The sequence below is a fragment of the Oratosquilla oratoria genome, chromosome 34, assembly GCF_046742065.1.
Source record: "Oratosquilla oratoria isolate Oo_2021 chromosome 34, ASM4674206v1, whole genome shotgun sequence".
Taxonomy (NCBI): Eukaryota; Metazoa; Arthropoda; class Malacostraca; order Stomatopoda; family Squillidae; genus Oratosquilla; species Oratosquilla oratoria.
The window spans coordinates 19,117,530-19,141,100 of NC_134810.1; the positions used below are offsets into that span (position 1 = coordinate 19,117,530).

Genomic DNA, 23,571 nt, shown 5'->3' on the forward strand with positions numbered 1-23,571 from the left:
AGACTCCAGATTGCAACGAATCTCTTCATCGCTTGTGAGACCAGGGCCAGGTCACCTGCATATCCAAAGATTTCGTCTTTACTTCTCTCAGCAATATCTCTTTCCTTTGACTCGCCTCCGAAGTTACCTTAATCATTATTACCTTTCACCGTGTTTCCTTATCACCTTAAATTCTCGCCCCCCCCCCCGAAAAATGATACGGTTTATATTTTCCAGTGACATCTACGACATGCCTGTCCGCTTGCGCCCGTCAGGAGGGATGCGTTGGTTCGAACTGGCTTACAATAAACAGCACCTCTCTACCAAGCGGCATTCCGAAGGGGAACTGCGAGCTCCTGTCCACCATCGACAGCAATGAGCTCGATGCAAGTTCGAGCAGTGCCAGCGTCTTTGTCTGGGAAGGTATCGAGAAAGAACAATGCTAGTAAATCTTTGAGATGTAGTGCATGCTTTATAATAACAAATGAGAGAGAGAGAGAGAGAGAGAGAGAGAGAGAGAGAGAGAGAGAGAGAGAGAGAGAGAGAGAGAGAGAGAGAGAGAGAGAGAGAGAGAGAGAGAGAGAGAGAGAGAGAGAGGGAGGGAGGGAGAGATAAGGAGATGGAAGGAGAGGGAGGGAGGGGGAGGGAGGGAGAGAGAGAGAGAGAGAGAGAGAGAGAGAGAGAGAGAGAGAGAGAGAGAGAGAGAGAGAGAGAGAGAGAGAGAGAGAGAGAGAGAGAGAAGAGAGAGAGAGAGGGGGGGGGAGGGAGAGGGAGAGAAATATAGTAGGCACTATCGGCGATAGTTCGTTAGCACTCGTTCTTATGAACCACACCACACCACCGTCGAGCAATGTTTTGGGTTCATGGTGTTGATTTAAATGGAAATGAGTATGTCTGGGAATACAAAATTCTTAAACCTAGGGAGTATCTATGTTATATGTTAGAGGGTTTATATGTTACAGGCAATTATATTTTGGAAAAAAATCCTGTTTCCTATAAAAGAATGCGGAAAGATGTTAAGGGTACTGGTGTTACTCCACCTAATTCTAGATGTAGCGTGATTGTTGTTTGAGGTCCATGGGCAGATAGGAGGATCATCTCTAGTCATGAGATGGCCATGTGTGAGACGATGAGACGATTGTGTCCTATCCTTAAGCTTACTAGCGCTCTCTCAAAGCGTCGATTACATTGGTGGGAAGGAAGCCATGAGCTCATTATAAGGTTAAATCGTCTTTAGGTGGCTCGTCGGGTGTTTCTCCAAGGATTTTTGACACATGTTTTGTATTGTGGACAAGTTGGGTGGAGGCATCGAAGGATATTGATGCCACATCTCGAGTGGCCTTGTCGGGAGGAGGCAAACTTCAAATGGCATCCGAGGAAAAGATGAAGCTTTAAAGCGAAAGGGGTCTTGTATGATCCACGAATATATTTCGTGGGTCAATAGATAGCGTGAGTAGTGGAGAGTTATTCCCAGGCACTTCGTAATGAGATAGGATGAATAGGGAGGGGAGGTTGTGAATAAGATATACGGTGACAAAGGCAGCAAAAAACTCGGCAGTAAAGACAGTGATAAAGGTTGGGCCGAGGTGTGTTGAGGAATCAGTATTCTGTGTATCCCACTTCACGGAGTTGGAGCTCTGTGTGGATATGTTAATGGTATATGAATGGTTAGACAGAAGGGAGAGCGATTCTTGTTGACTATTATATATTTCTATGATATAACTAGGGTGAAGCAGGGGCGCACTACAGGAAGTAAACAGGGGGAGTGAATAAATATAATTAGAAGGACGTTGTCTGCCATTCTGATGCCATATGGACGGACATGGTGCTGGCGTCTCGGGTCTTTAAAAGGTTGAAGGGGTGACTTGAGAGGGAACAAGTGCGTTACTTGCTGGAAACCCCAAAATGGGATGGAAAAGGGAGACTAGACAAAAAAAGGGGGGGGGATGAAATGGAAAAGTTTGTGGGGGGGATGTGGTGAAAGTTGACGCACTAGTGCGATTCCTGGGGGAAGTTGGGAGAGGTCCTAATTTAGCCGTGGATTTCGAATGGCTGATTTATCAACATTTTCTCTCCTCCACCCGAAGAGACTTTGGAAGTTCGAGGGGACAAGCCGGGCCGGTGGGGGGGCTGGTATGGACCCAAGCTTTGCTCACCGTGGTCTTACGTCTATGGATACGTGTTATGGGTAAGTAATTCAGCGTTCATATGACTTATTCTAAACAACTTTCCGCACACGATGGTGCATACCCATCGGGTAAGTCCTTTGGGTTATCATCACTTTGATCTATGTTAAAAAATCAAACAAAAAATATTGATAAACACTTGTTTATGTTTATAACACTTCAGTAGGAATAATGGCTAAACTGTACATCACCGTAACTATGACTGGTTTTGTCTGAAATTGCTTCCTTCTTTCTCGATCACTTAATCATAAGCATATATATATATATATATATATATATATATATATATATATATATATTATATATATTATATGTATATATATACGTATATGTATATATATATATATGTATATATATATGTATACATATATATGTATATATATATATATATATATATATATATATGTGTGTGTGTGTGTGTGTGTATGTGTGTGTATATATATGTGTATATATATGTATATATATGTATATATATATATGTGTATATATGTATATATATGTATATATATGTATATGTATATATATGTATATATATGTATGTATATATAAATTTATATATATATGTATATATATAGTGTGTGTGTGTGTGCGTGTATATATATATATATATATATATATATGTATGTATATATATACATATATATATATATATATATATATATATACATATATATATATATATATATATATATATATATATATATATATATATATATTCTTACCAAAGGCCAAGAGGAACCTCTGAACATGGGTCTAAACTGCCATTACCTTGCAAAACCATACCCCCCCCCTCCCACCGCAAGCGGCTAGAAATAATTGTTGATGACATTCAACATCTGGCATCTGGAAAAAGCAGGACAAATTAGCACCTCACCAGACCTTCAACCAGACCTTCTAATAGAAGCCAGCAAAAAAACTCAGAAATAATCATGACATCACCATTAGACGTGCCGACACGACCGCTGCCTACGTCATCATTAACAAAGAAAAATACACCCACAAAATAGATTCCATACTCAGTGATACTACAAAGAGGGGTTGTATAAAGGAGTGACTGTGCCGACAGCACTGTACGGGGCAGAAACATGGAACATAACAGAAGAAGAGTTTAAACGTGTTTGAGATTTAATGCCTGAGAAGCATAATGTGGGTTACTAAGCTGGATAGAGTGAGAAACGAGGAGGTGAGGAGGAGAGCGGGGTTGAAAGGGAGTTGGGAGATAGGGTTGATGAAAGAGTGTTGGGATCGTTTGGACACATGGAAAGAGTGTGTGAAGAAAGGTGTGTGTATGTGGCAGGTATTTAAACAGTTCGTTTTCTTTTAGTAAAGATGTGCCCAAATTAGCCACGCAGTCATAGCACGCACGGCCCATTACCGTAGTGAAATCTTTACTGGAGCCGCAGCCACGCGAGTAAGTGAGAGAGAGAACGGTGTGAACGCGTGTGAGTGAATCTTTTATTTATTACCGCCTAATATTAACCGAATATTTTCTCCAATGTGTGTCCCCCAGACGGACGACTTTAACACGCCGGGGGTAGACGACTGCGGACTAACGCGAGTGGAGCTTCTGTGTCGGACGCCAGAGGGACGCCGCACCGACATTCTCGTCCTTGGGATGGACTGGCCCACCTCCTACAGGAAAGGTCTCCTCTCACTCTGCACTCTCTCCCCCCTCCCATTCCACCACAAGAGATTCACTGATTGTTATTCAATTATTATGTCAGCAATAACCAGCTCCTCTGTCTCATGACACATCGAAGAGGCGGAGTCATTATAGGTGGTGAAGGAGTAATTTAATGGAGGGATAGTATAAGCTGGAAATGATCTTTTGTTTGATTGGAGTTTAGTATCCAGTCGTAAATGAATGCTGTGGGACTCTGTCCCGTAGAGATATCCTTGATGTTCCTAAAATATTGACGACCTAATCACACCACAACAAATGAAATGTCGATCGATGATTTTCTTTTCATTAATAGCCTTTGCATTAAAATAGAATTTAATGATTTTGGCATCTATGTATTTACCTAGTTGTATTTACCTAGTTGTATTTTACGGGAAGGGGAGCTATGCTCGTGGGATCCCGTCTTCATATCTCATTTTATCTAAACTATTTTTAAACTCAATGTGTGCATGTGTGTGTGCGTATGTGCGTGTGTGCGTGCGTGCGTGCATGTGTGTGTGTATGCCTATGTGTATTTTCCCGTCTTCATATCTCATTTTATCTAAACTGTTTTTGAAATTCATGTATTGTTTTTGCACACACCACTTTCTCATCTAACTTGTTCCAATTGTCTATTACTCTGTGGGGAAAGCTGTTCTTTTTCAGATCTCTTCTATAACTGTCTTGATTTTCTTTCCGTGTCCTCTTGTATTTCTATCATCCCATTTTATTAGATCCTCTCTATCAATAGTTTCTATGTCTTTCATGATTCTATGAATAGTTATCAAATCTCCTCTCTCTTTTTTGCTCTAATGTCTGTAGTTCAAGTTTTGCTAGTCTCTCTTCATATGGTAGTTTTGAGAGCGTTGGTGCCAATTTTGTAATTGCTCTTTGTATTCTTTCAAGTTTTTTTTATACATTATTGTACTTGGTGACCACATCGTTGCTGCATATTCCAATCTTGGTCTTATCAAAGTGATTAGTATTTTCTTCGCCATTTCTTTATCCAGGTATGTAAATGCTACTTTAATTGTTCTTATTAAATTGTAAGTTTCTCCAAAAATCTTATTTATATGTTTCTCAGGTGACATATTATTCATAACAATGACTCCCAGGTCCTTCTCATTTTCTACTTTTTTTATTCCTTCTTCTCCCAATTTATGTGATCCTGTTATTCTGTTTTTGCTTTTTCCAAATTCCATTATACTACGCTTCTTGGTATTGAACTCCATCTCCCACTTCCTACTCCATTCCCATACTTTATTGAGATCACTCTGTAGTGATTCACAATCTTCTTCAGTGCTCGTTTTTTCAGCACTTTTGCATCATCTGCAAAGAAGCTCATATAACTTTCAATTTCTTCATCCATATCATTGATATATATAGCAAACATTATTGGGGCCAGAACTGTTCCTTGGGGAACACCACTTATCACTTCATCCCAATTAGAGTATTTGTCTCTTATCACTACTCTCATTTTTCTTTCTTGCAAAAAGTCTTCCATCCATTTCAGCATTTTGCCCTGTATTCCTCCTGTAGTTTCTAATTTCTTAAGTAACTTCTTATGTGGCACCTTGTCAAAAGCTTTTTTTAGGTCTAGAAATGCACAATCAGCCCATCCATCTCTTTCTTGTATTATATCTATTAGCCTTGAATAGAAACATATTAAATTGGTGACGCATGATCGTCCTGGTCTGAATCCAAATTGCCTTGGATTTAGTACGTTTTTTTTTTTTTTTCTAAATGCCTTACCCATCTACTTTTGATAATTCTTTCACAGATTTTTGCTACCGTGCTTGTTAGAGAGACTGGTCTATAGTTTGTAGGGTCTTCTTTGTTTCCCCCTTTATATATATAGGTACTATATTTGCTTTTTTCCAATCTTTTGGAACTTTTCCTTTTTTCAATGAACTGTTTATTAGGCTATGTATTTTGTCTGCCAGTTCATTCCTGCATTCTCTCAAAGTCCAGTTTGCCACTTCATCTGGCCCATGCGATTTTCTGACATCAAGATTACTCAAGTGTTTCATTATTTCATTTTTTGTTACTTCTATTTCTTTCATAGGGGGGATTTTCTTCTCCCATTCGATATCATTAGGTTGTATGTTCTCCCTTGTAAACACTGATTTAAAATGTTTGTTCATAATTTCTGCCATTTCTATTTCCTCTGTGTATTCAACTCCTTGTCGTACTTTCTCTAAATCTTGTTTGTTTTTCACTTAGTTATTTACAAATCTGTAAAACAGTTTTGGTTGGTCTTTACATTTTTCTATGACATCATTTCGTATTTCATCTTTTCTTCTCTGCACACTTATACATATTCATTTCTATAACTAGTATATATTTTCCATTTTTCAGGTCTTTTGTCTTCTTTCTATTTTGTCCAAACTTGATCTCTTTTGTCTTTTAACTCCCTACAACTTTTGTTGTACCAGCACTTTACATATTCTTTTTCTTCTTTTTGTCTTGGGATATACTTTTCCACTCCTTTTTTATAATTTTTTGTCAAAATATTCCATTTCTCTTCCACTGTTGTTTCCTCTTTGTATATTCTTTCCCAGTCTTCTTTTTGAAAGAAATCTCTTATTTTATCAAAGTTTGTTTTTTTATACATCATTCTTCCTTTTCTATATTGTTCATTTCTTTTTATGCATTTTTCCTCATTTAGTTCCATTTCAACCAATATGTGGTCACTTTTACTTATTGGTGTCTTATATTCAATCTATTCCACTATTTCAGGTTTTGATGTGATTATTAGGTCTAGTCTCGATGGTTCTTCTTCATTTTTATACCTAGTGTTCTCTTGAATCCATTGCGTCACTGTATGGTCAATAATCATATCAAGTAGTACATTTCCCCATGAGTCGTCTCCACCTTTTACTGTCATCTCTTCCCAGCAGACTTCTTTACAATTAAAGTCACCCATTATAACTATTCTTCCTCCATCTTCCAATTATCTTATTTAATATTATCCTTGTGTCTTGTAACATACTTTTATGTTCTCTCTTTTCCCACGAGTCTGTTTTAGGAGGCACATAATTTATTACAAACTTTCTGCTCTTCCTATCTTTGTCTTCCACTTCCATCATAATCATCTCTACTCTATTTTTTCCATATGTGATATTCCTCATATTTATATCCTTCTTTGTCAGGAACGCAACTTCACCCCCTTGCTTTACCTCTGTTTCTAATCCAACAATTATATGCACCATGTCCTACACTGTTGGGTGGTAGTGGACCTTTCTATTTTGTCTCCACAATTCCCATTATGTCCAGTTCTTTTTCTCTCAGGTAATCATTCAGTTCGTTCAAGCCTGTTATTGGACAATTTTATTATTGACAAAATTGTGTGTTATAATTTGTAACATGGGACCTTTCCGAATATCCTCTGTCTTCTTATGTATATATTGTTTCTTTCTGTATTGTTTTTCTGTACCTTTGAAAATGTCTTAATAGACGAAAACGTTCGGTATCTGTTTTTTTCAATTTCCCGGTGGTTTCTGCAAAAATAGTTCATCACGTGTGTTTTGTGATTTCTTTGCATATATATATATATATATATATATATATATATATATATATATATATATATATACATACATATGTATATATATATATACATACATATGTATATATATATATATATATACATATATATACATATATGTACATACATATGTATATATATATATATGTATATATACATATGTATATATATACATATATATACATATATATATATATACACACACACACATATATACAGTATATATATATATATATGTGTGTGTATATATGTAATATATACATATATATATATATATGTATATATATATATATATATATGTAATATATACATATATATATATATATATATGTATATGTATATATATGTAATACACACACACACACACACACACACACACACATATATAAATATATAAATATACATAATATATATATGTACATTTATATCTATATATATATATATGTATATATATATATGTATATATGTATGTATATATATATACATATATATATATATATGTATATATACATGTATGTATATATATGTATATATGTATATATATACATATATAATATATATATATATATATATATATATATATATATATACATATATATATATATCAAGGACTACTATTACGCAGTACGTGCGCACCCAGATTCCTGGGTCCGCAAGCGAAGGCCAGTCTAGTGCATGGTTACCAGTCCTAGTGTTTTCCCACTAGATCTATTATATTTTGCCTCAATCTAGTAGTCTAGTGGTTTTTCGTCATGGATATCAAGAATCTAGTATATTTAGAAGATCCTAATAAAAACGTTTAATTTTGCATTACGGAGCCAAATTCGTGGATCCAGATGCTAGATTGAAAAAGTTTGAGCCAAACACAGAAAAATAGTGCCAGATCTGGAACCAAAAGTGCTAAATTGGCACCCCTCCCTACTAATCACGCAACCATCCTTCAAAGTACAAAATATAGCAGGCTGTCGCGCTCGCGTCGAAGTTTGTATCTGTTTTGGCAAAATGTTATTTTTCTGCATCATTTCTGTCTAATACTTCTCGAATTATTCCATGAAAGCATGATTTGTCATTGAGAGGTTTTGAAAATTAGCTATAACACATTCACACGTACAGTTACTATGAATTGAATGTATATCATCATACGAACTCCATAGAAATTGTCAGTGAAATTGGCGCACTTGCTATTTGCTTATAGTATGTTTGCGCGATTGATTGGTTACATTAGTATATAGATGGTTGCAGGACGGTTGAAGTTTGTATTATCCGAATTATTAGTTTGTGCAAATTTTTAAGTGCATAATCGTAAAGAGCAATGCAACAATAGTCTTGCCTGCATACAAGTGACGAGTTTAGCTCATAGTTTTCTACTTGACTAACTAGTGATTGGTTGTGAAAGTTTGGATTATTGCACCATTACAGGCAGTGGTAATTAGTTTGATGTATGCAGTTTTCTAACTTCAAAATGTTTTCATGTGTATGTTGTGTAATATAATTCGAATCTAGTAGTTTTTTGTTCAATGTAATAGTTTTTGGCAAGCTGTCTAGGTTTTTTTCATTTTCCAAAGTGGCAACACTGGTCCAGTGTGCTACTAGCAATGGAGGTGTTAAGGTTGTGTTACTCCGTCTTTCCCGCGTGGCTGCATTTAGAAGTGGATTGTATTTGTTTACATAGGTTCTTGCTGTTTTTGTGTATTCAAAATGCCGAATAAGTGTGGTGTTGTGAACTGCAACGGTAATTATAACAAGGATAACAGGTGCCGAGTGTTTCGACTGCCAAAAGACCGTTATGAAAGACAGAAGTGGATTGATGTGCTGCCACCACGTAAGAACTTTGTTGTTGATTCTGACAGAATTTTCATTTATGAGAAACACTGGGGTCCCAACAAGCCTTCTATCAAATTGCCTGGTGGTTCTACGCGACCTGCGACCCCTCCCAGTGGCTTCAATGTGTCTGCTTCATGTCTGCCATCTTCAAAACCTGTACCTCGCCCGGCGAAGGCCGAAGACAAGCAAATGAGGCATTTTCTTTAGAAAGATACGATTACTTCATTTGATACTTTTAGACCTGAACGTGACGTACAGAAGCAGTGCAAGAACTTAATTATCTCAAGATCGGAAGAAAGGTTAGTGTGTCTGTTCATGACAGAAATTTTAGTGAGTGAAGACTGTGATTGTCGAAAACACGCCCACGTTGTGTAGCCCACTGATCTGCCGTGCATTCAAGAAGGGCATTAGTGTACCACTGGGTGAGACACTTCATCCCAACAATGGTTTGAGGTCGTATGGTCAGTTCGCCGAAGCTGTGCGCTTAGCAATTAACTATGACATCCCGTTTGACAAAAAAATTAAGATTATTGTCACTCTTCTTCAAACCCACACGTCAGCCTGTGTAAACACCGAGAATGAGAAGAAGCTGGTATTTTTGACATGTCAGTTGGAACTTTTATCACAGAAACGATTTTCCATGAATGATTATTGTTTTGCTCTTGAATTATACCCCAAGTGTAGTTATGAACAGCTCAGAGACTTTTTGGTGCTGCCAAGGAAACGCAAGCTGCAGTACATCACTTCATCTATTGACAAGGATCAGGTGATGAGGGAAACATTTGCCAAAGTGAAGACACTGCAGCAGAAGAATGTATTTCTCTTGATAGATGAAGTACAGATTCGGCCAACTGTTGCATTTTCTGGTGGGGTTCTGAGTTCCTTGTATACTTGTGGCAAGTCTATATAACACTGCTCCTTATATTGATATGCTAAAAATGTCCTTTAGCAATCAGATCGCATATCAGATAGCAATCCCACAATATTTAAAATCTATAAAAAGAAATCTATTTAAACCAAATGAATCCGATTGAAAAAAAAATAGATTTTCTATATTAAAAAAAAAAAAAAAAAAAAAAAAAAAAAATCGCCAACCCGGGTGTCAACAAACATCATACAATATTACATGTTAATTCCGGATAAAATTGGCATTTAAGAGCATAAAAGTGCCTTAAAAATAGTTTCTTATTTCACTATCAAATTTATATTAACTTATACTGCAAGTCTTCTTCAGAGTGAAGAAGACTTGTATTCGAAACGTCAGTAATACAGTGTTCTCGCTCTAACCCGTATTTCTCTACCACCTTTTCACTCATCTGTCCAACCTTCACAACAAGTATATATATATGTATATATATATACATATATATATATACATATATATATATATCTCCAAACTAGACCACCAGTGACCCGTTGGGTCAAATAAAATTCTAAATTTTACGTTGTTAATAAAATGGTCAATAAAATCCTTATTGAGACAATGTTCTATTCAGTAGACGAAGGTAGCGACTTGATTACTTATAAGAAGTGAAATGCAGAATATTGTGACGTCATGCCATCGTTGCTTGGATCACTACGCACCATATGATTTATAGGGTTCGTAATATTTTAATAAACTCATTATGCCTCATAGATGCTAACTCAGGAGTTGGCTATACTTTTAAATACTGAATATGAAAAATTTATATAATATATATATATACATATATATATATATATGTGTATGTTGGGTCAAAATTTTAAATGATACGTTGTTATAAGAAGTGAAATGCAGAAGATTGTGTCGTCGTTGCTTGGAACACTACGCATCATATGATGTCGTGACGCCATATCTCTTCTTCTGATTGGCTGGTCCTCAGTCGTGACGTCATATCTCTTCTGCTTGGCTGGTCCTCAGTCGTGACGTCATATCTCTTCTTCTGATTGTCTGGTCCTCAGTCGTGACGTCATATCTCTTCTTCTGATTGGCCGGGTGACGGTTTCAAGCAAGATGACAAACAAGATTATCAGAGTTTTATAAGTATATATATGTATATATATATATATATATATATATATATATATATATATATATATATGTATATATATATATACATATATATATTGAGACATTGTGACAGGTTTGAGGAAGGTGGAAGAGAAAGACACAGTTCTAGGGTCGAGTTTATTCCTGACCGCTTTCGCTTATAGCTTCTTCAGAGGAATGATGTCACTGGATAACGATGACGGTATACATAGTAGCCCCACACCACAATCCCACCAACTGGGCAAGGGACGCACGTGGGAGGACAGAGACCTGTAAATAATTCAATTTTATTTTATTTTCTTATTTTCAATGAACTAATCATTTACAGGCCTCTGTCCACCCACCCACATCTTACCCAGTTGGTGAGATTGTGGTGTTGGGCTACTATGTATACCGTCAGCGTTATCCAGGAGCATCATTCCTCTGAAGAAGGTATAAGCGCAGCCGGTCAGGAATAAACTCGGCCCTAGACCCGTGTCTTTCTATCTATGTGTGTGTGTGTGTGTGTGTGTGTGTGTGTGTGTGTGTGTGTGTGTGTGTGTGTGTGTGTGTGTGTGTGTGTGTGTGTGTGTGTGTGTGTGTGTGTGTGTGTGTGTGTGTGTGTGTGTGTGTGTGTGTGTGTGTGTGTGTGTGTGTGTGTGTGTGTGTGTGTATTTACCTAGTTGTATGTTGCGGGAAGGGGAGCTGCGCTCGTGATGTCCCGCCTTTGTATCTCGCAGTGTCTAGTTTGCTCTTAAACTCATGAATAATTTTTGCGCACACTATTTCATTGTTCAGTTTGTTCCAAGTGTCCACCACTCTATGTTGAAAACTGTTTTTCTTCAGATATCTTCTGTAGCTATGTTTTTTTATTTTCTTTCCATGCCCTCTTGTGCTTCTTCTGTCCCAGTTTAACAAGTCCTCTCTATCAAGTATTTCTGTGCCTTTCATGATTCTGTAGATGGTCAGTAGGTCACCTCTCTCTCTTCTTTCCTCCAGGGTCGGTAACTCCAGTTTAGCCAATCTCTCCTCATATAACAAGTTTGCAAGTGCAGGTGTCATGGTTTGTATATACACACACACACGCCCAGGGCTGAAATAACTTCAGTATCGCTGCACTGTGGGTTGTTACTCCAACTGTTGTGGGAAGGGAGTTGTGCGTGTGTTTGTGTGTGTGCGTGTGTGTGTGTATTTACCTAGTTGTACCTAGTTGTATTTTACGGGAAGGGGAGCTATGCTCGTGGGGTCCCGTCTTCATATCTCATTTTATCTAAACTATTTTTAAATTCATGTATTGATTTTGCACACACCACTTTCTCATCTAACTTGTTCCAACTGTCTATTGCTCTGTGAGGAAAGCTGTTCTTTTTAAAATCTCTTCTATAGCTGCCTTTTTTTATTTTCTTTCCGTGTCCTCTTGTATTTCTGTCATCCCATTTTATCAGATTCTCTCTATCAGTAATTTCTATGCCTTTCATGATTCTGTAAATAGCTATCAAATCTCCTCTCTCTCTTCTTTGCTCTAGTGTCTGTAGTTTAAGTTTTTGTAGTCTCTCTTCATATGATAGTTTTGAGAGTGTTGGTGCCAGTTTTGTAATTGCTCTTTGTATTCTTTCAAGTTTTTTTATACATTTTTTTGTACTTGGTGACCATATCGTTGCTGCATATTCCAATCTTGGTCTTATCAGGGTGATTAGGATTTTCCTCACCATTTCTTCATCCAGGTATGTAAATGCTACTTTGATTGTTCTTATTAAATTATAAGTTTCTCCAAAAATCTTATTTATATGTTTCTCAGGTGACATATTATTCATAACAATGACTCCCAGGTCCTTCTCATTTTCTACTTTTTTTATTCCTTCTTCTCCCAAATTATATGATCCTGTTATTCTGTTTTTGCTTTTTCCAAATTCCATTATACTACACTTTTTTGTATTGAACTCCATCTCCCACTTCCTACTCCATTCTTGTACTTTATTTAGATCTCTCTGTAGTGATTCACAATCTTCTTCAGTTTTCACTCTTTTCAGTAATTTTGCATCATCTGCAAAGAAGCTCATATAGCTTTCAATTCCTTCATCCATATCATTAATATATATAGCAAACATTATTGGGGCCAGAACTGTTCCCTGCGGGACACCGCTTATTACTTCATTCCATTTTGAGTGCTGATCTCTTATCACTACTCTCATTTTTCTTTCTTGCAAAAAGTCTTCCATCCAATTTAGCAATTTACCTTGTATTCCTCCTTCATATTCTAATTTCTTAAGCAACTTCTTATGTGGTACTTTGTCAAAAGCTTTTTTTAGGTCTAGAAATGCACAATCAGCCCATCCATCTCTTTCTTGTATTATATCTATTAGCCTTGAATAGAAACATATTAAATTGGTGACGCATGATCGTCCTTGTCTGAATCCAAATTGCCTTGGATTTAGTACGTTGTTTTTTTCCAAGTATTTTACCCATCTACTTTTGATAATTCTTTCACATATTTTTGCTATTGTACTTGTTAGAGAGACTGGTCTATAGTTGGTAGGTTCTTCTTTATTTCCTCCTTTATATATAGGTACTATATTTGCTTTTTTCCAATCTTCTGGAACTTTTCCTTCTTTTAAGGAACTGCTTATTATGCTATGTATTTTGTCTGCCAGTTCATTCCTGCATTCTTTCAGAATCCAGTTTGCTATTTCATCTGGCCCATGCGATTTTCTGACATCAAAATTACCCAAGTGTGTCAATATTTCATTCTTCGTTACTTCTATTTCTTCCATAGGGGGGACTTTTTCCTTCCACTCAATCTCTTCAGGTTGTATATTTTCCCTTGTAAACACTGATTTAAAATGTTTGTTCATAATTTCTGCCATTTCCATTTCCTCAGTGTATTCAACTCCTCCTTGTCTTAATTTCTCTAAGTCTTGTTTGTTTTTCAGTTTATTGTTTACAAATCTGTAGAATAGTTTTGGTTGATCTTTACACTTTTCTATAACATCTTTTTCATATTTTCTTTTTTCCTCTCTGCACTTTTGTACATATTCATTTCTATAACCAGTATATATTTTCCATTTTTCAGGTCTTCTGTCTTTTTTCCATCTGTTCCAGGCTTTGTCTCTTTTGTCCTTTAACTCCCTACAACTTTTGTTGTACCAGCATTTTACATATTCTTTTTCTTGTTTTTGTCTTGGGACATACTTTTCCACTCCTTTTTTGTAAATTTTTGTCAAAATATTCCATTTCTCTTCCACTGTTGTTTCTTCTTTGTATATTTCTTCCCAGTTTTCTTGTTGGAAGAATTCTCTTATTTTATCAAAGTTTGTTTTTTCATACATCATTCTTCCTTTTCTATATTGTTCATTTCTTTTCATATATTTTTCTTCATTAAGTTCCAGTTCAATCAATATGTGGTCACTTTTACCTATTGGTGTTTTATATTCAATCTTGTCCACTATTCTAGGTTCAGATGTAATTATTAAGTCTAGCCTCGATGGTTCTTCTTCATTTCTATACCTAGTGTTCTCTTGTATCCATTGTGTCATTGAATGGTCAGTAATCATCTCAAGTAGAGCATTTCCCCATGAGTCATCACCACTCTTTACTGTCATTTCTTCCCAGCAGATTTCTTTGCAATTAAAGTCGCCCATCATAACTATTCTTCCTCCGTCTTCCATTATTTTAGTTAATGCTATCTTTGTGTCCTTTAACATACTTTTATGTTCACTCTCCTCCCATGAGGCTGTTTTCGGAGGCACATAATTGATCACAAATTTTCTGCTCTTCTTATCTCGGTCTTCCACTTCTATCATAATCATCTCTACTGTATTCTTTCCATATATGACACCTTTCACGTTTATATCCTTCTTAGTCAGGAACATAACTCCACCCCCTTGTTTTTTCTCTCTGTTTCTAATCCAATAATTGTATGTATCATGTCCTACACTGTTGGGTGGTAGTGGGCCTTTTAATTTTGTTTCTACAATTCCCATTATGTCCGGTTCTTTTTCTTTCAAATAATCATTCAGTTCATTCAATCCTGTTATCAATCCATCTATATTTGTGTAAGACACTCTTAGTTTTCTGCCACTTCCATTGTATTCTCTGTTTCCCTTATGTTTTTCTTTAGTATGTCGAACTGCTTTATTTTCATGTTCACTACTCTCCAATAGAATCTCTCTTTCTCTGACTCCGTTCTTTCCTCGTTTTTTGCCTTAGCTTCAATTCTTTTCTGCTTTTCTGCCTCTCTTTCCTCCTTATTCATTTCTCTTTTTATCCATACCTTTTTATATTGATCATTTGTTGCTAGTTTCCCTGTCTTGGATAGAATTTTCTCTGCTGTTGTTTGTGACCTGAATTTAATCTTAATTGGTCTGGTCTTATCTGTACTATATTTTCCGAGTCTGAATTTTTCCTCAATTTCCTTTATAATTTCTGGTTCATCTTCCTGGACTAATTTTAGTAAACTGCTTACTCTTTCATTTTCCTCCTTGATTCTTGCAGTTCTATCTGGGTTATGTTTCTCTTCCATTCCTAATATAATTATACATTTCTTTTTGTCAGCTAATTCTCTTACTATATTCTCCTTCTGTCTCATCACTTTAATAACTGAGTCTTCATTATGTTCTTTCAATTGCTGTTTGACTATGTCAGTGAATGAAACCTTATTCCCTTCTTGAGTTATTCTCCAATTTTTAGCTTCTGTAGCTAGTTTCTCTCTGTTTTCATTACTATTCTTCTTCAATTTCTCATTCTCCTCCTTTACATTTCCTAACTGTCTTTTTAGGTCCTCTATTTCTTCAGTTAAGTTTCTGTTAGCCTTCTCTAGTTGTTCCAACCTTTCAATTCTTTTAAAAATGGAGTCTACGTTACCTAACTTACGCTCCAAGTCCTCGATCACCTTATCAACTCTCTCCTCTAGTCTTATCAGTCGGGGGGGGGGGGGTTGTGTCCCCCCCACCCTCTTTAAATCCCTGGAACATATTCTCGTCACTTTCTTCTGTATTGCTCCTCTCTATACTTCTAATCTTTACATTTTTATTAGACATTTGATCCTCACTCAGTCGTTTGTTTACCTTCCGCTTGTCTGGCTGGTCAAAGTCTACTCCCTCCTCATTTCCTTCCATTTCCCTCAGTAATCCCTCCCCTTTTCCTCTTTCCCTACGTTCCCACTACTCCACGAGCAATTTCCCCCCCACCCTGCAAAAACACTAGGCACTTTCTCTTTGCGTTGGGATCCACAGACTTCACTTTTCTTCAGAACGTCTTCTAAGCCGTCCATTCGTTGAAGTGTGTGTGTGTGTGTGTGTGTGTGTGTGTGTGTGTGTGTGTGTGTGTGTGTGTGTGTGTGTGTGTGTGTGTGTGTGTGTGTGTAAGGTCACAGTGTTACCCATAGATCGGTCATACGAGCTCTGAGCTCTCATCTGGGAGGTTAATAACTGTCTAACACGTGATCCAAGACCATGGTGAAATACACACACACACACACACACACACACACACACACACACACACACACACACACACACACACACACACACACACATGTATATATATATATATAATATATATATATATGTGTGTGTGTGTGTGTGTGTGTGTGTGTATGTGTGTGTGTGTGTATGTGTGTGTGTATATACATATATATATATAATATATATATATAGGTGTGTGTGTGTGTGTGTGTGTGTGTGTGTATGTACATATACATACACAAACACACACACACACACACACACACACACACACACACACACACACACACACACACACACACACACACACACACACACACACACACACACACACACACACACACCACACATATATATATACATATATGTATATATATAAATATATATGTATATATATACATATATATATATATATATATATATATATATATATATATATATTCATCCAGTTTTTCACCTTTTATAGAACTAGTTACATGTGACCCGGGAGATATGGTGGTCGCCTTCAGATCCAAGTTCCTGCCCGAATGGAGTGACACTGACGACATCGCCTTGGGCAACTTGGAGCTCAAGTGCGACAAGGGGAAGGTTCTCGATGGTGGCGGATACATAGGAAGAGAAGGTACACTTAGATATAGTTGGAAAACTTCGCTGTTCTGTGCACATTGTATATTTGGCTAAACAAATTTCTTGCTCACGTGGTGCGTTGGTATCAAAAGGGTTGTAAATCACATAATATACTCTCAAAAGGAGCATCATCCTGTGAGAGTATCAAATGTAAGTCAAAAGTTACGTTCATTCACCTGATGCTACAATGTAAGTTATATGACGTGCGCAACAGACCATTACCACAATGCATCATAAAGGGTCAACAAACATCGTCTCGTAATCATATTCCGGTCCCCAGTCCTCCCTCCTGCCATGTTCATTGCCTAGGTGGAATGCAGAAGGTTCCGCAAACTTGTGTCTTGTTTATATACAGGTACAGTTGAGAGGACGAGTACTTGTATGCTTTAACGACATATATCAACACTGAATTGAATGTATAATTCAAAAAGCGTCTGTCATTGGTAGTCTTGGTAACTAGTAAACAAGACATTGCTTGCTTATTCACGACTCGCTAACCAACGAATAGAATAATATTGATTACTGCGTCTCTGTCGCCGGGTCCCTAGTTTTCACCTGAAATGAACTCTAGTGGGCAGTTCACGAGGAAAGGATTTATCATCACTATGCAAATATTTGATTCCTTTGGTACGTTGATATATTCTAGCTGGCGTCAGACAATTTCATTAATCCCGGAACAGTACCTCGAACTAAAGTGTTTTATGTTATCTCAAGCAACTCCTTACTGGAGCAACTCATTTTAGGAACTTTGTTCTATCTAATGCCAACGGATCTTATTTGGGTGAGGCTAGGACCTCATGCACAAACAATTGAAAATAAAAGAGTATATGTTGTACAGGAGACGTCACTAACTTTCGACCTCCTGCGCTTGTTGTGGACAAATTTAAGGTAATCCACTATGTCATATATTATGCAACCAATCGATCAATCTGGTATTCGGAGTCCACTTCTGAACAAAGTTCTCTCTTTTACCATTTCATGACTCGCACGACTGCACCAATTTCTGCCACGTTATTCCTGCAATGGTCTGAAAAGTGGCTAATGAAATTTAACACAAGTAAATGCAAGGTTATACACATAGGTAAAAATAACAGTAAGTACGATTACAAGTTATTCGGAAATTCGTTAATAAAAGAGGATAGTGGAAAGGATCTCGGGGTAATTATTAGTAACGATCTCAAATCATTTAAGCAGTGTATTTCAACCTCTGAGAAAGCAAATAAGATTATAAGACTGATTGCGCGATCTTTTGACTTAAATCCATCTCATTAACAAGCTATATAAATCGTTAGTTCGTCCACATTTGGAATATGCCGTTTCCGTATGGTCACCGACAGATTGGAAAAAGTACAACGGCGAGCCACTAAACTGATTCCAGATATCAAAAATAGATCATACGAAAATCGACTAAAACATATGAATCTGTTTTCCTTAAAAAAACGTAGACTCAGAAGTGACTTGATACAGGTCTTTAAGATTCTAAAGAGCATTGACAACATTAAAACTGACAACATTTTCACACTGAATGAGAATCCGACAAGAAATAATGGACTGAATCTATCAGGAAATAAATTTGATTTGGAAGTGGATAGAAACAACTTCGACAACCGTGTAGCCAATGAAGAGAATAAACTTCCTGCAGAGGCAGTGCAATGTAGTTCAGTTCGAAGCTTTAAAATTCGCTTAGATAAACACCTAAGCAAGATACTGTAATGACTGACATTTATTTCATATTATTTGTTTATTTGTTTGTTATTATTTGTTAGTTTATTATTGTTTGATTTTCATTTATTATTATTTGTCAATTTATTCTTATTTACTATTTACCTGTTTGTTTATCATTTAACTATACCTATGCATTTATTTGATTTATTATTATTTATATTATCATATTCATTTATTTATTTATCATTATTATAATTTTTTCGCATCCGACCTAGTTTATAATTGTCTAACCATCTGCCTGGTCTCTTCCATGCTTCCCAGTTCGCGAAGTCCACTCAGTATCACACTTGCCCCATTGCCCATCATTCTTTCGTATTAACTTTCCTGCCCAAATCCATGTCATCTCTTTTTTAAGGGGCGCTTAAAAAAATCGTCCCATTTGCCCCAGTCGTCTCAACGACTTGTCTCGCCTCACGACCTAGTCATGTATGCGATCTACGTGTCATGAAGCTGCTTTGGTATGCGATCTACACTTTATGTTGTAATATGCAACAAGAAAAATGATACGTAGATCGTGTTGGCTATGTACATTGCATACTAAAATATATCATATTTGTATTATATAGTTTTTGTCTTTATTCTCAATTTTTTTTCTTATGCATTTCCTTGTGGTATCCACACATGTCTCCAACATTGGCAACGCGGAAAGGTTGTGAGGTCTCCCTTATGTACAACTGCCCACAGCTCATTCTTCATCATTATATATATATATATATATATATATATATATATATATATATATATATATATGTGTGTGTGTGTGTGTGTGTGTGTGTGTGTGTGTGTGTGTGTGTATAAACAGTATATATATATATATATATATATATATATATATATATATATATATATATATATATATAGTCGACCTGTGCTCCCGTGGTTTTAACTGCTTAGCTGATGTTCGTTCAATTTACCGATAAAACTAGTAAAAAGCTTGTTTCGTTTTTTAATATTAACTGTATAGTTTTTTTTTTAAATAAATACATATATAAGTGGTAATTATTTTCTTAAATAAACATATGTATATATATATATATATATATATATATATATATATATGTATATATATATGTGTAATATATATATATATACATAAATAATAATAATAATAATAATAATAATAATAATAATAATGATAACAATAATAATAATAATAATAATAATAATAATGATAATAATAATAATAATAATAATAATAATAATTTGTTTGAGCCATAATAGATGAATGAAACATGTAGATCGCATACCAAAGTAGAATTTGACTCTTGTATGTAGATCGCATACCAAAGTAGCACCGGGTGGTCTGTCTATTCTGTGCGGCAAGGTCTTAAGCCAAGGGCATGCATGTATATATTCATGCAAGAGGCGCAGGGACTATAATTATCTCTCCCCCGAAAGAAATAAGGAAGTTTGTGTCTGTGCCGTACACGTCTACCCAATGAACTTACAATTTTCCCAATCCCAAAGCTAACCATCCATAATGAGTGGATAACCACCGGAGTAGCAGACTCAAAGCCGTTCCTGATTCGTAATTCTGGTCCTGATCAGCATTATGGATAGTAATTATTCCTTGAGCCTATGCATGTTTGAGGAGCTCGGTATGATACGTGACCAAATTGTAGGTTCGGCTTTTGACTCGTGAGTTTTTGTAGCGTTACCATTGTACCCAGTTTCCAATCCCATTAACATCACTGAATATGATTAGCACTTCACTTGATTAGTAACCCTGTTGAAACAGAATTTTTTTTCTGTTTATACAGATTTGTGGACGACGTGGCAAAGTTGTCCAGACGAGCACCTCCCGTGTGGCATGAAACTCCAACAGGAGACCTCAGCTTCAGACTTCTCCTGCGCCAACGAATTTGTGATGATTTGCTGTCGCACTTAACCTGCCTCACAGAATCACATGCAGCACGACCAGCAGTGGCGGAAATAAACGATCAAGACAACAGTAATAGAAATTTCAAAGGAAGGGGAACCATGGAATGAAAGAAGAATGGAAAGTTTACGATTAGAAAAGAAAAAGGCACAAGATGAAACGAGGTAAGAAAAAGAAACGGAAGAAAAAATAAAGAGGAAAAGAAGGTTGGAGAACTACTGGAAAGAAAAGTTTTGGATTAGCAGAAGGACTACCGGGGAGTTTCTGTCTCACGAAAAACATTGCACACCAGAATCAATCCTATGGTCAACAGTGTCCCCCATGAAGGAGGCGCACATCAACAGCTTCCGGAAAGCCTCAAAAAGAATAGAAGGGAAATACTTTTGGTTGAAAAAAGATGGGTGCAATTTCTTCTTCTTAGAAATGACTAATCTATAGCAATAGGATGTTGAAGGTATCAAAATAATCTAAGGCTTTCTGTAACACTAGGTTATACCAGAATACAAATATTAGACGTCAGTTACGTTGATATAACCGATAACTACGAAGGAGAGTGAGGCCGGTGATCATAATTGAAGCAAGTTTTTGTTCTATATATATGGTAATGCATTATCATTTATGGATGAGACCTGGTGAAACGTAATCTCATTTTCACTAACCTATAATAATACTACGAGAGGGGTGGCTTGACGGTCATGAGCGTTTGTACCATGGCTTTGTTGACGTGCTGCTACAGCGTTCCATACAAGGATGTGTAACTAGCTCTAGATATATTCACATCATTATATGCGCATATGTGTAACTGCGCATGAAATGTGTTCTCGTTCTTGGTGGTAACTTTAGATTAAATCTCACACAAGACAGATTGCAACCGGACAAATTGAAGGCTCTTTGGCAAACCCTGAGAGGGTAATAATTTATTTCCTTTGTAACTCTGATGTCGCAAACCTACTGACATTGATGGCCAACCAACATTTTTTTCTTTTTTCACAGAGCGTGCAGCACTCCTTGTGGCGGGAGGTAGAAGAATTCCGCCAATGTTTCCATGCATGTCGTACAAGTTCACAGTATAGTTTTTACCCGACAGAAGTGAGCAGAATGCGATAGGGCAGAGGGCCCCAAACTTTTCCAGGCTGCTATTTCATTGGTTTCCAGATAGATTTCTAGCGCCCCCCCCACCAATCATTCACACATGTGAACACTTTTTTTTCTTTACTCCCACTTAGGACTATGTAACAAAGCTATGCATTCATTTATAATTCTTGTCAGTTTTATCCTCTGTAAATTGCATACGCGTTCTTTTACCCTAATGTTTATGACAAAGTTATATTTTGTCATTAAGATATGGTACATACATATACCAAGGCTTTTTCCCCCTTCCAAGGGAGGTAGCCAAAAAGGGAAAGGCATAAAAACACTCCCACCCATTTCATCCCCAAATACACTCCACACCCCTCCCACCCTTCCTCTCATCTGAGCACCTCCTGGATGACGGGTCATCCCTGCACCCCGCCCACCGCCCTGGGTCAGAAGCAGTGTTTTTTATCAACTGCTCCTAATGCCATCCTGTCGCCCTCTACCGTCTCCTTTTGCCTCACCCCCTCAGATCTTTCCACCTCCTCCCCACAGGGCGGTAATACCCAGTGCCCACTTTGAGAACTAATGTGATAGATGACATTGTTTGGACTAGGAATATTGGTGACCGCTGCATTTCAGTTTTCACAGTCCGGTATCATCACTGGGGTCAACTCTCAGTAAGTAGTGGGTGTTGATGGCATCCCATGGCATGTAAAGGATGCGAGACATGCCATCCAGATGTGTGTGGTGAATCCGATGATGATTCCCCACTGTCCATTGATGTACCAGCTCAACATCCGCGGAAGAGGTGTCAGCTGAGACTAACTCAGTAACTGCGGCACCAGAAGCGGCACTTCGACGAAATGCATGCATATTATATCCACCGCTTTGATTTGGTTATGGGCTTTCGGATGAAGGCAGCCAGGTAGATGTGCATGAACCCGATGATGATCCCTCACTGCACATCGATGCGCAAGCTCAACATTCGTGGGTGCATCGGCAAGTTGTGTCAGTGAAGCCCAGTTCAGCAACTACAGTACCAAAGGCACGCGGACACAACACCCACCGGTTTGATCTGGTTATGATCTTGCCGGTCAGGGTGGGGTGTAATGTCATTTAATTATTCTATGTTACTTATAAAATTACCAATGTGTGTTTGTGTGTGTATGAATAGTTATTCATACACACACGGTCTTTATTCGAGTTGGTGTATGTTTTTCTCATATATAGTACCACCAAGGCGCGCGCGCGCGCGTGTGTGTGTGTGTGTGTGTGTGTGTGTGCGTGCGTGTGTGTGTGTGCACGTGTGGCTTAACCAACTAGCATACCTACTTGTGATGTCGGTAGTTGAAGGAATACTGGTAGAAAGAGGTGAAAAGCCGCCAATGAGACCTCCAACCTTCAAGCAGGCCAGTCGTTATTATGAATTGTACCAATCAACCGACAGAAATAAATAGTACAGCAAGATGAAGTTTAATTGTCCGCTACATTTGGTGCATGCATTTACCTAATCATAGTATACAGGAAAGGAGCAACGCTCGTTGTGCTCCGTCCCCCATTCTCCAATATATCATACATAGTCTAAATTCATGTACAG

The 23,571-nt window shown here is 37.1% G+C and overlaps 1 protein-coding gene across 1 annotated transcript in view; it reads left to right on the top strand.

Moving 5' to 3' along the window:
* LOC143018416 (uncharacterized) overlaps positions 1-21,416 on the top strand; it is a 42,329-nt gene extending 20,913 nt beyond the window's left edge. Inside the window, exons 2-6 of the mRNA XM_076173773.1 lie at positions 217-402; positions 2,067-2,167; positions 3,676-3,808; positions 17,133-17,288; positions 20,779-21,416. Of these exons, the coding sequence (XP_076029888.1) occupies positions 217-402; positions 2,067-2,167; positions 3,676-3,808; positions 17,133-17,288; positions 20,779-20,906 (704 nt within the window). The 3' untranslated portion in view covers positions 20,907-21,416. The remainder of the gene's footprint in view (positions 1-216; positions 403-2,066; positions 2,168-3,675; positions 3,809-17,132; positions 17,289-20,778) is intronic.
* Positions 21,417-23,571: the final 2,155 nt, after the last annotated feature.